General features: G+C 40.6%; 1 protein-coding gene across 1 annotated transcript in view; it reads right to left on the minus strand.

The window, feature by feature from the left end:
- The window catches only part of LOC117597152 (basement membrane-specific heparan sulfate proteoglycan core protein-like), a gene marked incomplete at its 5' end in the record, with an annotated part of 59,826 nt that overhangs the window by 7,677 nt on the left and 35,405 nt on the right, over positions 1-16,744 (minus strand). The window contains 9 exons of the mRNA XM_053233532.1: positions 3,060-3,128; positions 3,324-3,392; positions 3,487-3,528; positions 3,624-3,677; positions 5,104-5,211; positions 5,307-5,552; positions 11,104-11,370; positions 12,345-12,617; positions 14,633-14,905. Of these exons, the coding sequence (XP_053089507.1) occupies positions 3,060-3,128; positions 3,324-3,392; positions 3,487-3,528; positions 3,624-3,677; positions 5,104-5,211; positions 5,307-5,552; positions 11,104-11,370; positions 12,345-12,617; positions 14,633-14,905 (1,401 nt within the window). The remainder of the gene's footprint in view (positions 1-3,059; positions 3,129-3,323; positions 3,393-3,486; positions 3,529-3,623; positions 3,678-5,103; positions 5,212-5,306; positions 5,553-11,103; positions 11,371-12,344; positions 12,618-14,632; positions 14,906-16,744) is intronic.

Raw genomic sequence — 16,744 nt, forward strand, 5'->3', positions numbered from 1 at the left:
ATCTGAACATTCTACAGGATGCAACAAAAAAAAAGTGAGAGTGGGATATTTTTACTTTCATACTTACATACTTCATAACTGCAAAGGGCGAGAGAGCTTGTGTGACAAAGACAACATTCATTTACGAATACGAGGCGAATGATCCTTTTTTTATGATTTGTTCAGTAGCCTTAAATACTGGCATACTCCCAAATAAAACCATATTACTACCATATTTATCTATAAAATGGACCACATTTCACAAAAGAAATATGCTTTTATTTTCTATACAGCCATTGATCCAAATCTCCATTTAATACATTTTTTCATTGCTTATAAAAGAATGAACTTCAAAGCTCCAAAATCTCAGAATCTCCAAATCTAATAAAATGTTATTATGTGGCTTTTGTTGTCAACTATGAACAACATTTCCCTGATTTGGGAAAGACGTTGTTTTTAAAGATAGTTAGCCTTACTCGGTCACATTAAATAGAAAGATTTCCAGTAGGTTTTCAGTGTTTCTCGGGGCAGAGTGATAGAGTTTATATACTGTATATAAAACAATAGGCTATATGTCATAAAATACCGCTTATATTATGTGTGACCAGTGACCAGCTATATCAGTGACCAGCTATATCAGCAAGTGCATTGATGATGTCACTGTCTCCAAGATCATCACCACACGCTCCAACCAGAAGCCCTGGATGACTACAGAGGTGCGTGCGCTACTGAGGACCCGAGACTCCACCTTCAGAGCAGGCGACAAGGTAGCCCTAAGAACAGCGAGGGCCAAACTGTCCTGGGCCATCAGAGAGGCAAGGCGCGCACACGCACAGAGAATCCTCAACTACTTCAAGGACAGCGGAGACACTCGGCGCATGTGGCAGGGCATCCAGGCCATCACCGACTACAAGACAACATCACCTGCCTGTGACAGTGATGCCTCCCTCCCAGATGCGCTGAACAACTTCTGTGCTCGGTTTGAGGCGCAGAATTATGTGACGGTGAGGAAGACCACCCCTCCTCCCAATGACCAGGTGTTGTTCCTAACCACGGCCGAGGTGAGGAAGACTCTACACAGAGTCAACCCACGGAAGGCTGCTGGACCAGACAACATTCCTGGCAGAGTGCTCAGAGGATGTGCACACCAGCTGGCAGATGGTTTCACAGACATCTTCAACACGTGCCTCAAGGCCACCACCATCATCCCCGTGCCTAAAAAGTATCCAGTGTCCTGCTTCAACGACTACTGTCCCGTTGCAATTACACCCATCATCATGAAGTACTTCGAGAGGCTCGTCATGAGACACATCAAGACCCTGCTGCCCCCCTTACTGGACCCACTGCAATTCGCTTACCGTCCCAACCGTTCAACAGATGACACCATCACCACCACCCTCCATCTGGCCTTCACCCACCTGGACAATAAAGACACATATGTTCGAATGCTGTTCATAGACTTCAGTTCAGCATTCAACACAATCATTCCTCAGCACTTGATTGGTAAGCTGAACCTGCTGGGCCTGAAGACCTCCCTCTGCAACTGGATCCTGGACTTCTTTGCTGGGAGACCTCAGTCAGTCCGGATCAGGAACAGCATCTCCAACACCACCACACTGAGCACTGGGGCCCCCCAGGGCTGTGTGCTCAGTTCACTGCTGTTCACTCTGCTGACTCACGACTGTGTAGCAATGCACAGCTCGAATCACATCATCATGATCGCAGATGACACGACCGTAGTGGGTAGCTGAACATCGGTGGCTCCTCCGTGGAGATCGTCAACAGCACCATATTTCTTGGTGTTCACCTGGCGGAGAACCTTGCCTGATCCCTCAACACCAGCTCCATAACAAAGATAGCCCAGCAGCACCTGTACTTTCTGAGAAGACTGAGGAAAGCACATCTCCCACCCCCCATCCTCACTATGTTCTGCAGAGGGACTACTGAGAGCTTCCTGTGCAGCTGCATCACTGCCTGGTTTGGGAATTGCACTGTCTTGGATCGCAAGACCCTTCAGCAGATAGTGAGGACAGCTGAGAAGATCATCGGGGTCTCTCTTCCTTCTATCGCAGACATTTACACCTCACGCTGCATCCGCAAAGCCACCAGCATTGTGGATGACCCCACACACCCCTCTCACACACTCTTTACCCTCCTGCTGTCTCGCAAATGGTACCGAAGCATTCGGGCCCTCACAACCAGACTGTGCAACAGTTTCTTCCCACAAGCCATCAGACTCCTCAGTACTCAGAAACTGGACTGAAGGAACACACACATACACACACATAACTGTACATCCTCCATCCTCTTTGCAATTTTTTGCACATCCCCGCATTACATACAAATATTTATTATACTGTACATATCTTATACTCTCTACTAGGCTGCTACTTCTTATGTTTACACCTATTTCAGCAACTTATATTGTACTTTGTTTGCACTATTGTCACTGAATTGACTTTGTAATAGAACTGTGTACTGGTCGGCGCTGCACTGGGACTTACTGTGCCCATTGTCTATCTCAGTAGTCATTGTACTGTCTGCACATGTTTGCGCTTGTGCACTTTATGTATAAATGTATGCAGTCCCTTGTAGTTCTGTGTTGTTCTGTGTTTGTCCTATGTAGCACCTTGGTCCTGGAGGAACATTATTTCATTTCACTATGTACTAACTGGCTGTATATGGTTGAAATGACAATAAACTCCACTTCACTTGACTTGGCATAATAAACATTTAAAGCTCACAGTCCCTCCACCTATGCTATGAGGCTTTTTAAAAAAAAAAAATACTTCTTCTAAGCACACTGTTTTCAAGGGACAATGTGCTAACATACTAGCATAGTAGATTCTACGTTCAGCAGCAAGCAGGAGCTGAAAGATTCCCCAAAAACATTAAGGTCTGGTGTAATGCAGCACTTCACCTTCCTGGTAAGTTATAATCCTGAAGGTCAGCGAGTTGTCGACCAAAAGGTTACAGTGTATAATACACCAGCACTAATACCACAAACATGCACACACCTGCGAACAACAAAGGCAATTAAAAACAAAAGTTTTGACATTAGTTGCATGCAGTATTCTTACCCTTTTGTTTCTTCTTCCTAGTGACAACCTCTGAGTAGAGCATATTGCTGGCTTCAGCTGCAGAATCATCTAGAAGAGATTAAAACAGAGTCAATATAGAAGCTCTTGAAATGTTATGTTACTAAATCTATCTCACATTTAGCTGCAAAAATTTAGACTATAAATTTTGTCGACAGCATCATTTAATACAGAAATTATTTTAGATGAACAACAAAGGCAATTAAAAACAAAAGATTTGACATTAGTTGCATGCAGTATTCTTACCCTTTTGTTTCTTCTTCCTAGTGACAACCTCTGAGTAGAGCATATTGCTGGCTTCAGCTGCAGAATCATCTAGAAGAGAATAAAATAGACTCAGTACAGAAGCTTTTGCAATGTTATGTTACTAAATCTATCTCACATTTAGCTGCAAAAATTTAGACTATACCTGTGGTTCTGATATTAGTATTTTCGTAGATGTTATCACCATCTTTTAAAATAGAAAAAAAAATAAAGACTTTAGGGAAAAAGGTTAACTAATGTCAAAAATAAATGCTGATGTGGTTAATGTTATTGCAGACTGACCTGCAGGCTGATTGGTGTCCTGATTTACAGCAGAAGGAGTCTGATATTCTACACCTTCTCAACAGAGTAAAGCAGTGATACACATTAAAACATTGCCTTTACACATGTATAAGAATTTCTGGTGAAACATGAACTAGGGGTGGAACGGTACATGTATTCGTCCTGAACCGTCACGGTACAGGCGTCACTGTCCGGTTCATGTACTCCGACGACGAATACAGTCAGTCACAGGCGCACAGAAGGCTACTGTCACAACAGGAAAAAGCAGAAGAGATCTGCTACACACCAATCCAAAACAAGAATGGCAAGTTCAGACAGCACACAAGAGCTCGAAGACCCGCCTGCTTGTTTTAAACCCGTAGTGTGGGAAAGTTTCAGGTTTCCTGTGAAGTACGGCAGTAAAGGAGAGCGAGTCGTAGTAGGACGATTACGGTGTGTTGGCGTTGTAAGGCAGCTGTACCGCGTGAGTGGAAATACGACCAATATGCTAACACATATCAGACGACATCATCCAGATGTGCCAGTCACCAGAGTTAGGCAGAAAAAGACTACAGTAGTGCAACAACTAATCCCTGCAGCTTTTAAGCAGCCTTTAGATGTGAGAGCAGACAGGACCAGAGCTATTACGGAGGCAACTGGCATATACATTGCATCTGCAATGCGCCCATATACAGTAGTAGAGGATCCCGGCTTCAAGTATTTATTAAATGTGCTCCAGCCACGTTACACTGTCCCATCTCAAGAGTCTGTATATCCAAATCTAGCCAAGCTGGCAAAGCGTTACCTGGCAATACCTGCAACCTCAGTCCCAAGCGAGAGGGTTTTCTCAATGGCAGGTGACATTGTTACCGCCACACGATCTTCACTCACTACTGAAAATGTGGACAAACTGATATTTTTGAAGAAAAACTTAGAATAGAATAAATCTGAAGCCTTTTATTTTGATGCCTTATTTATTTTGAAGCATTTTCATTAAAAGAGATTTCGGTTTTAAAGTTTATTGAATCTTAAATTTAATGCACATTTAATGTTTTTCTGTTGTTTTAGGAGAGGGTTGGGCTTAACCTTTGAAAGTTTAATATATAGTCTCCTAATTAAAAAGTTTTATTTTTCATTATTCTATATATTTTGTACTTTCATATCACAAGAAGCTTTTCAGTTCTGTAGCTGATTGTGACCAAACACTACTGCCTGTTCAAAATAAACAGAAAAAAAGCAAGCACTGGGGATTTGTTGCTTATTCCTGTTGTACCGAACCCGTATCGAACCGTGACCCCAAAACCGAGGTACGTACTGAACCGTGGCTTCTGTGTGCCGTTCCACCCCTAACATGAACATGTAAAAACTTTTTTTTTTTTCACTATTTTTCCACAAAAATTACAAATATTATCTGAAATAGCAAATACACCATAGCATCTGTCTTTGAGTGGCCTGTAGACAGGCTTTTTGTGCTATGGACATGAACAGCTTATCATCAAACCTCTTTTCTTCTTGTGGTGCAACAGCAGAATCAGTAAGATCAATAAGATGAGAAACACGAAGGCCGAACTCAGTCCTATAATTACACCAGTGGATCCAGAAGCTGAAACTAGGGAAAGAAGAGAACCCATATATCCAGTTAAGCACTACATATTGAAATCGTATTGTTACAAATCTAATTCATGCAAGACATGGTTTCCTCACCTCTGACTGAAACCCAGCTTTTCGGTGACTCTCCTCTCTCTGGGAGTTTACAGTGGTAGAAACCTTCAACTGACTTTGATACACTACTGATGGTCATCTCTCCTTTAGTCTGGGACTGGAGGATGGAATCATTTTTATAGAAATCAGCACCAGAGTCTGAGATCTTTGAGCGATTTAAACAGCGTAAAGTCAGAGGATTTCCCTCAGTTACAGGATGGACAGGACTCTCCAGGATCAAATCACCATCTGTAGGAAAGAGAAAGACGACACTGAAAACACAAAGTGTGTAAAATACAAGTATACAGTCAGGTCCATAAGTATTTGGACAGCGACACAGTTTTTGAAATTGTGGCCTGGCAAAGCATCTCAAGGGAGGAAAGTCAGCATTTAGTGATATCCATGGGATACAGACTTCAGGCAGTCATTGACTGCAAAGGATTTGCTTCCAAGTATTCAGAATCAGAATCAGAATTAGCTTCATTCGCCAAGTGTGTGCGCAGACACCCAAGGAATTTGTTGTGGTTTTTTAAGGTGCTCCTTGGTACATACAGTACATGCATACATACATACATACATATCTTACATGAAAACAGAAAACATTTAAATAGTAAGACTTAACAATAAAAAAGAATAATAATAATGTGTATGGATCCGGAACAGAAGATTTATGTACAGATTTGTGCATTATTTACTCTATATACAGCGGTATAAATAAAGAGATATGCATGTGTATTAACATAATACTAGAGAAAGAGGCAGTAATTAGAGATGGAGGATGAATTACAGGAATTAATTACAGAACACAGGTAATGATTCCTGTGTTAGCTGTTTAAGCTGGAGATGGCATGGGGGAAAAAACTGTTTTTATGCCTAGATGTTCTAGTGCACAGAGATCTGTAACGTCTGCCTGAAGGGAGAAGAGTAAACAGGTTGTGGCCGGGGTGAGAGGGGTCTGTGATGATGTTACCTGCCCGTTTCTTCACTCTAGAGTTGTACAAGTCCTGAAGGTCGGGCAGGTGCACACCAATGATCCTTTCTGCTGTCCTAACAGTCCGTTGCAGTCTTCTTATATCTGATTTGCTGGCTGACCCAAACCAGACAGTTATAGAAGAGCACAGAACCGACTCAATAACAGCTGAGTAAAACTGTGTCATCTGCGCCTGTGGCAGGTTGAAGTTTTCAGTTGACGAAGGAAGAACAACCTCTGCTGGGCCTTTTTCACAATGGAGTCAATGTGAATGTCCCACTTCAGGTCCTGCGAGATGGTGGTGCCCAGGAACTTGAGTGACTCCACTGCAGCCACAGTGCTGTCCATGATGGTGAGAAGGGGGAGAGCAGGGGGGTTTCTCCTGAAGTCCACTATCATCTCCACAGTTTTGAGCGTATTCAGCTCCAGGTTGTTGTGACTGCTCCAGACAGCCAGCTGCTCAACCTCTTGTCTGTAAGCAGACTCGTCGCTGTCCTGGATGAGACCGATGACTGTATTGTCATCTGCAAACTTCAGGAGTTTGACAGAGGAGTCTTTAGAGGTGCAGTCATTTGTGTAGAGGGAGAAAAGCAGTGGGGAGAGAACGCAGCCCTGAGGAGCTCCAGTGCTGATGGTGCGGGTGTTGGATGTGAATTTTCCCAGCCTCACTAGCTGCTGCCTGTCTGTCTGTCAGGAAGCTGGGGATCCATTGACGGATGGAGGTGGGTACAGAGAGCTGTGTCAGTTTATTTAGAAGGGTATCTGGGATAATGGTGTTGAAAGTGGAGCTGAAGTCCACAAACAGGATCCTTGCATAAGTCCCTGGTTTGTCCAGATGTTGGAGGATGTAGTGCAATCCTATATTGACTGCATCATCCACAGACCTGTAAGCAAACTGAAGGGGGTCCAGCAAGGGTCCAGTAATGTCCTTCAAGTAGGCCAACACCAGCCTCTCAAATGACTTCATGACCACAGACGTTAAAGCAACAGGTCTGTAGTCATTTAGTCCTGTGATTTTTGGTTTCTTGGGTACAGGGATGATGGTGGAGCGTTTGAAGCAGGAGGGGACTTCGCACAGCTCCAGTGATCTGTTGAAGATCAATGTGAAGAGGGATGATAGCTGGACAGCACAGGCTTTGAGGCAGGCTGGAGAGACACCATCTGGGCCTTTGGCTTTCCTTATCTTCTGTTTCCTGAAGAATTTGCGTACATCATCTTCACAGATCTTAAGTACAGGCTGAGAAACAATAGGGGGGAGGGAGGGGGAGGGTGCTGATGGCCGTGTTGTGAGACGGTCAGAGTGGGTGAGGGGTGTCAGACCAGGCTTTTCAAACCTACAGCAGAACGCGTTCAGGTCTTCAGCCAGTTGTTGATTGGCCTCAGTGCTGGGGTATGGGGTCTTGTAGCTGGTGATGGCTTTCAGGCCTTTCCACACTGATGTAGAGTCATTACTTGAAAGCTGTTTTTTCAGCTTTTCAGAGTAGTTTTGCTTTGCCACTCTTATCTCCCTATTTAGTTTGTATTTGGCCTGTTTGTACAAGGCTTTGTCCCCACCTCTGTAGGCGTCCTCTTTGGCCTAGCGAAGCTGTTTGAGTTTTGCACTGAACCAAGGTTTGTCATTGTTAAATGTTAAATAAGTCCTGGTGGGAACACACGTCCTCGCAGAAACTGATGTAGGACGTCACGGTGTCAGTGAGCTCATCCAAATCAGTAGCTGCAGCCTCAAAAACACTCCAATCAGTGCAGTCAAAGCAGGCTTGTAAATCCCGCTCTGCTTCAGTAGTCCATCTCTTTTTACTACAGGCTTAGCAGGTTTAAGTTTCTGCTTGTAGGCCGGTAGAAGATGAACCAAACAGTGATCAGAGAGTCCCAGAGCTGCTCGGGGGACAGAGTGGTATGCATCCTTTAAAACAGTGTAGCAATGGTCCAGTATATTGCTGTCCCTGGTGGGGCATGTGATGTGCTGTCTGTATTTAGGCAGTTCGCGGGTGAGATTAGCTTTATTAAAATCACTGAGTATGATGATGAAAGAGTCCGGGTAACGCTGCTCTGTGTGTGTGATCTGATCGGCCAACAGTTCTAGCTCCGCGCTCACGCGCGTCAGGAGGAATGTACGCACTCACCAGAATAAACGAAGAAAACTCCCGCGGCGAATAAAAAGGCTTACAGTTAATAAAGAGAGCATCCAAATTTGAGCAGCACATCTCCTTTAAAACTGTCATGTCTGTACACCAGCCTTCATTGACATAAAAACATAATCCACCGCCTCTCGTTTTCCCCGCGATCCGCTCTGAACAGCTGGAAGCCCGTTAGATGAAGCGTGCTGTCCGGGATGGCTCCGTTCAGCCAGGTTTCCGTGAAGCAAAGCACAGCAGAGTTTAAAAAGTCCTTGTTTGTGCGGGTGAGGAGTTGTAGTTCGGCTGATTTATTTGCTAAGGAGCGGAGATTCGCCAGATGAATGCTCAGCAGCAGAGTCCTAAAACCGCGCTGTCGGAATTTCACGAGCGCACCAGCGCGCTTCCCTCGTTTGCGTCGCCTGGAGCGCTTGTATAGGATCGCAGCTCCTCCGACTAAAATGTCCAGTAAAACGTCTGAATGCTCAAGCGTCGGCAAAAAGTTATTTGGTGTGCTATTTCTGATGTCCAAGAGTTCGTTTCTTGTAAAGCTGATCGGAGAAAAGTTGCTTAAGACAGGACAAACAAACAAAAATAGTACAAGTACCAAGGAACAACAAACCGAGGCTGCCATGTGCGGCGCCATCTTGAAAACATTATTAAACATATGTACTGTATAAACATATGTACATATTCCTAATATTTATGATTGTTAGTTTGTCCAATTACTTTTGAGCCTGTAAAAATGGAGGAACTATGTAAAAAATGGCTGTAATTCCAGTGTCACTGTCCAAATACTTACGGACAGACCTCTTGATCTCTTCCATATGACGTTACTGTATGACCACACTGCCATATTTATGACCAAAAGATTGTGGAAAATGTGACAATCTCAGTCAAAAATAATGATTTTGATTTGATTTGAATGATTTGATTTCACTCCATTCCAAAACACTCCATTCTCTGTAATGAGCACTTTACATCAGTAAGTTGGTGGCTATAGCTATATGTGCTAAGCTAAATAAATTATCTGAACATTTGTCTGAGACAGATGTGCAGAGGTTTTATGTTTAATGTTGCTGTCTGTAGCTTTACCAGTGGGTTTTCAAAATAATAAATATCTTCTTGTACATATCTGCTGGCCATATCTACAGTCAGGTCCATAAGTATTTAGACAGTGACACAATTTTCATCATATTGCCTCTGTACACCTCCACACTCCGTTTAGGAATTACAGCCATTTTTTTTTTACTTCCTCCATTTTCACAGGCTCAAAAGTAATTGGACAGTTCACTGATATGCAGTTTCATGACCAGGTGTGGCCTGTTTCCTCCTTATTTCATGACAAATTAAGGAGATAAAAGGTCTGAAGTTGATTCCAAGTGTTGAACCTGCATTTGGTAGCTGTACATATCTACCTAGGCTACACAGTTCACTGGCTAGTTTTAGCTCACAAATAATGTGACCACGAACTTTTGTTTCTATTTATGAAGCTAGAGACTGCTGTGATACTGCTGTTTATTTATCTATAGCCACATCTTTTCACACAATCTTTTGATCATAAATATGGCAGTGTGATCATACAGTAACCTCACATGGAACAGATCAATAAAGGTCTGTCCATAAGTTTAATTAGGGATTACATTAAGTTTTTTATCTTTCTGCCATCGTTTTGTACTTCGTACTGCTAAGTATCTGTACACTAAAGCCCTCAGACTCTTGCCCATGTACAGAGATGGACTGTAGATTAAATATATATGTAAATGTCTGTGAATTGTAGATTTGGCAATGTCTTTTCTGACTCCAGATCTCTATATATTTTCCCCTGGGACTTGGTATGGATCATAAATTATGGTCATAATTATGACAGCTATAAGAAAGAGGTAACGTGACTGAAATAGATGAATAGGAATCACCAGTTATATGGATGGCGACTCCATATAACTTTTTGTTTAATATGCAGTGTAGCATTTATATGACCCACAGGCTCTAACTTCCCTAAATATTTCTAGTATTCTATTTTGCTTGTGGCGGCAGTGCTTATTTTTTACATCTGACTTTTTTTTTTTTTTTTTACAATTACAAGTCACTCAAAGCTTATGGAATTTACAAATAAATGGGAGTTAAGTTACAGCCTGAATATTATGAATATTATCATTTAAATTATTTAAAAAAATAATTTTAAAAATATTAAATCCAGTTATGGAAGATATCAGAACTTTGGAGCTAATATTGCAGTTATTCAGACCTACATGCTGTCCTGCCTACAACACAATTAACATCATAAATCTTAAAGAACACAGCAGTAGCTTAATAACTATCTGTGAATGTAGTTTAATGTTAAAGCTTTCATCATTTTCTCAGGTTATGGAAATACATAGCTATGCAGTTATGTTAACCATGACAGAGTGACTCAGAGAGAAGGAAACAGAGAGCTACATGAGCTGAAGAGTCTAATGTAATTGTTCATTTAAAAGGAACTAAGACACTGTGTTAAGTAAAATTTCCAGAAGTTTGTCAGAAGCTTTCAGACATTAAAACAGGTTTTACTGCAATTCTGTTAATCACAAGATACTAAATAAATTTTCATGTTTTATTATTAAAGGTAATGTATCACTTGACTTCATTTTCAATTCCTAAGATTAGATTTTTTTAAATGTTAGATATGATTTTATGTATTAAAATACTACTGATGAGAATTGATAAAATGACTCACTGTGCACTGTGATGTTGACAGAATTACTGCGTCCTCCAGATTCAGACTGACACCAGTAAACTCCAGTGTGTGATGTAGAGAGGGAGCTGATGTTACATGTAGATCCTGAAACTGATGAACAATCGAACAGTGTCTCATTGTGTGTGTATCCTCTCACTGTCCATCCAGTAGAGTCACTCTGGTCCTCACAGCTCAGTGAGAGAGAGTCAGCAGTAAAGTGTTGAGTTCTGCTGGGACTGATGATCAGAGACACTGGAGGAGATCCACCTGTTAATAATTATATTCATATTATTCTATTTCAATTTATGTCAATATTATATTAACATTTATTTTTGCTTAAAAAGGTAAGAAAATTAAAGGATATAAAAAAAGATTTGCAGTGTGAAGTAAGGAAGATTATAGATTAAACTATACATAGAGCATAAAAGATGCTAGTGACAATAATTTACTGAGTAAAAAATAGCTTTCTGTTTGAAGTGCTGCATTGCACCAGAGCTAAGTCACAAAAACTCAGACATACATTTTTTACTCATTATTACATGCTTCACGCACACACACACACACTCCATTTTCTTTACCGCTTATCCTACACAGGGTTGCAGGGAGCCTGGAGCTTTTCCCAGTGGACTCGGGGCACAAGGCAGGGGACACATGGCATGGCAACACATCGCAGGGCACAATCACACACTCACACACCCATTCACACACTACAGACGATTTAGAGATGCCAATCAGCCTACAACGCATGTCTTTGGACTGGCGGAGGAAATTGGAGAACCGGAGGAAACCCCCAAAGCACAAAGAGAACAGGCAAACTCCACCCACTCGGGGCAGGGCCAGGAATCAAACCCCCAATCCCAGAGGTGCGAGGCAAGCATGCTAACCACTAAGCCAGTAAGCCACCATGCCCCCCCCCCCCCCCCCCCCAAACACACACACACACACACACACACACACACACACACACACACACACACACACACACACACACACACACACACACACACACAAATTCAAAACACCTCACAATAACTCTCTCATCCTTTCTGATTCTGCAGTTTTTTACACTCAGTGGTTCAGTATAAAATTCAAACTTCCTCCTCTTCACTCATTCACACTCGAGCATGATACTGGGGAAAATTTATTTGTTCTGTATATAAAGCAGTGTAAATATAGCTTACTGTGTGTTACTACCCAGCTCTACTGTTAACACGTTCTGTGCAGTGCAGTCACATACTCACCAGTAACGTTTACCCAGAGTGCATCACTGTAGTGTGTGTAGTAGACTGGGTTTCCTCTTCCAGCTCTGCACTTGTACTGACCTCCATCAGAGACTCTAACTGAGCTGATGAAGTAGGAGTGTGTTTCAGTCTCAGTCTCAGTGCTCTGTGTGTCTTTGGTCCAGTAAAACTTCCATCCAGCAGACTGCAGCTTCAGTGTACAGGACAGAGTCACTGAGTTTCCTGTCAGTGCAGCTCCTTTAAGGTCTGATGTGAGTTCAGGTTTAGGTTTTTCTGTTAGAAATTAAATACAATTTCAGAAAGTGAAGTATTATTTACTACACTAATCACATCTACAGTAAAACAGTAATACTCTCACTGTGATGATGCTAAACAACTTATGACTACTTTTAAATTGTTTTAGAATTTTTAGTTAAACACATGATGAGGATGAAAATAGGGATATTAAATGTAAAGCTTCACTGTGATCGAAGTGAGGGTCAGAAAATAACTGCTGTGTGATGATGCAGGTCTCTAATCTCTCTCTACTCTACATTAGTTTATTTTTATGGGTGTATAGAGCAAAGAATAATTCCCCATGTCTGAAAATCTTCACAATTATTAAATTATAAACATCCGGGCATGATTTGAACTGATTTTGTGCTTATTTTGTTACAGTTTATCATATGTTTATATGCATCTTAAATAACAATTTCAGAATCTTATTTAAAAAAGCAACAACTATACACAATATGTGTTTGTCATTTTTCTACCTCAAGAAATTTTTAGGTTAACTTTTTGGGATGCTATGATGCTATGCTAACTCTATTGTATAATTAATTGACTGTTTTGCTTGTTGAAATTTTGCATGCTGCCTTCTTTTTCAAGAGATTTTTAATCTCAGTTAGATTTATTTAACCACTTTACCTGGTTAAATAAAGGTTAAATGAGATAATAAATAAAACTTTCTGTTGATTTCTGGCCACGCCCCCTTATATGAAGTCATGTAATTTCTATCAAACACTTCCACTGCAAGGCCTCAGTAACATACATTTTTACGTTCACTTATCAAGCCAGAAAATAAATAATGCTAGGTTTAACTGTCCCAATATGCCTGAATTTATCCTATTATATTTATACATCTTATAATATTGTCAATATTGACATTATTGTTTCAGGCAGCAGAGATGGTGACAATTACAGACGAGGATTTTTATTAAAATGGCTGGTAATGATAAACAAATCCAAATCATGAGGCAAATCTCAAAAAAAGTTAAACAGGCTGAAGGTCAGGCGAGGTACAAACTGGAGATCACAGAACAAGACAAAGATCAAGAGTCGACGACAAACACGAGGGTCAAAACCAGAATTAGGAAGCAACAGACAAAGGCTTAGTGCATCAGGTGAGAACACAAACTGAACAAATACTTTGCAGTGTGCTGGTGCAGTGAGTGTGCTTATACAGTGTGTGTGCTAATAGAGTCCAGGTGTGTGTGATCAGGAATTGGGTGACTGTGAGTGTGACACTGAACATGGTGCATGGGTGTTGTAGTCCCTAGTGTCCATGCTTGTAGGTGATGGTGCATTGTGGGAAATAGAGTCCGGTGCAGATTCCGGCACTGACATGACACATTGTTTGGCTTTGTGATTTTCTTATAGAGTGTACATTTTTAGTTATTTTTAACAAGCAGATCTTTATTGCTGAATTCCTCCAGTCAGTGAACGTAGGGCTCTTTGGTGCAGTTGATGTGTTACAGAGACTCTGTGTTGGACTGAGGTGTGTTCTAGTTCTTGTGTGTGCATGTTAAAGAAAAATGGGGTAAAGTGTGTTTTGCTGTTGTAAGCTTGGGTTGACACAACCTGCACCACCAACTGCACACATCAGTGTCTATTTAAAAATCTTCTTCACTTAACTAAACTTATAGATCTTTACTGTGAAGCCACAACAGTGAAACCTTGAACTCGGTTTTCAAACATGCAGAATCATGACAGTAGCATCAGCTTGACTATTAGGTGAAGAACATGTTTCTTATAAATACCAATGATTTTCTAACAATTTAAAAACAAAACTAAAGGCAAAATGACGTTCCAGCAGTCAGACTGACTAATAAGTTGCAGTGATTCTTTACAAATCAATTGAATTAGTAACTTTAAACTAGGAAATTGAAAATCAAAAGTAAACAGACAAAAAGGAGCTGTAAAATCATTATAATGAGACTTTGTGTCTCATATGATAAAATCTGGAACAAAATTTGAAACTAATCATTACTTTTACATATATAAGTAATAACATACATTCACACACTCACCTGATACAGAGAGTGTAATGGGATCACTCGTCTCTGAGATCTGAGAGTCACTTCTCCTCCCTCTGCAGGTGTATTTACCACCGTCAGAGTCTGTAACTGAACTGATGATGAACTCCTGTGTTGTTCTGTATGGGTAGAGTGTGTAATCATTCTTATTCCAGCTGTATGTCCACTCAGTGTCTCCTCCTCTCTGTATGTCACACCTGAAAGTCACAGTCTCTCCTCTGAACACCTGTGTATCAGGCTTTATAATCACCACAGGTTTAGGATTCTCTGTTAAGAAAAAAAAAACAAAAAAAAACTATTTTTTAATTAATTCCCATCACCATTATTAAAACGATTAGTCAGATTTTAAAATGTAAGACAGTGTATCTGCTCACGTGTAAATGATGAAGCTCTGTCAGAGGTGCACTGAGTCATTTTAACAATCACTACTAATGAAGTAAATGTAGATCACAATTTGGAAAACTGACTCAGTCCTAAAATTAATCAAGTTACTGTTCTGAAAATTTAGATCTTTTTCACTATTGATGAATGTAAAAGACACACAGTAATGCTAGAAATAACTGACTGAGTATAATTTGATTACATTTGTAATGGGTATACTTAATAAATGAAAGAAAAAATAGTGCTAGGAAACAATAGCTTCTCCTCATATATCTCTAATCTGTCTCATTCTTTCAGACACATACACACCCATATACACGCACACATACACATGCACACACATGCACACACACAGATTCTACAGCCTCTTACACTCAGTGGTTCAGTATAAAAGTTTGACCCTCGTTCTCTTCACTCATTCACACTCAGGCAGGTCTCGACTCAAGCATGTTGATGTTTCTGAAGCAGTAACTTTATGAAGCCCCTTTTACAGCCTCTGAGCAGCTTGTAAAAATACTTTTACAGGTTTTGTTATACAGAGTTCTCTGTATGTAGCTGTGTAAATATTGCTATATTGTGACACTGCTCACATGTTGTTTATATGTTCAGTGTTGTGCAGAATCACTTAACAGAAAGGTTCTTACTCACCAATAACATTTACCCACAGTGCATCACTGTAGTGTGTGTAGTAGACTGGGTTTCCTTTTCCAGCTCTGCACCAGTACTGACCTCTATCAGAGACTGTAACTGATCTGATGGTGTAGGAGTGTGTTGCAGTCTCAGTCTGACGGCGCTGTGTGTCTTTGTTCCAGTAAAACTTCCATCCAGCAGACTGCAGCTTCAGTGTACAGGACAGAGTCACTGAGTTTCCTGTCAGTGCAGCTCCTTTAAGGTCTGATGTGAGTTCAGGTTTAGGTTTTTCTGTTAGAAATTAAATACACTTTCAGAATGTGAAGTAGTCTTTACTACACTAATCACATCTACAGTAAAACAGTAATACTCTCTCTGTGATGATGCTAAACAAATTGTGACTACTTTTAAATTGTTTTAGAATTTTTAGTTAAACACATGATGAGAATGAAAATAGGGATATTAAATGGAAAGCTTCACTGTGATTGAAGTGAGGGTCAGAAAATAACTGCTGTGTGATGATGCAGGTCTCTAATCTCTCTCTACTCTACATCAGTTTATTTTTATGGGTGTATAGAGTAAAGATTATTTTGGAAAAGTGGAACACAAAATGCAAAACTACACATATAATCTTTACTGAAAGACATATTGGAAATTGTTTTTTAACACTTTTTTTGTCTAAACATCAATAAAAGTGGGTCGTGTTGCCATCTCACAGCAAACAAACAAATAAATAAATAACTGTACATCATTAAAATGATATGAAGACAGTACACTAAGTAGAAATCTCTGCATACTCAGTAGGAGGTCTAAGTAACATTCTGTATTTCCCAGTCTACCTTAATCACCTGCTTATTTACACATTTCATAAAAACATCATTTAATGCACATATAATCCATCAATGCCTCATTTAACCATAGTTGTGGGGTGTTTCATTCATCCATTCATGCATCCATCACATCTCTTCACTTTTCCTCTCTCCACTTATTGTATTTAAGACTGTCCCAATTAAACTGAATACTGTGCTGTTCCTAATGACCTCCCCATGTCTGAAAATCTTCACAATGATTACATTATAAACATCTGGACATGAT

Source organism: Pangasianodon hypophthalmus, chromosome 4, assembly GCF_027358585.1.
Source record: "Pangasianodon hypophthalmus isolate fPanHyp1 chromosome 4, fPanHyp1.pri, whole genome shotgun sequence".
NCBI classification, from domain to species: Eukaryota; Metazoa; Chordata; class Actinopteri; order Siluriformes; family Pangasiidae; genus Pangasianodon; species Pangasianodon hypophthalmus.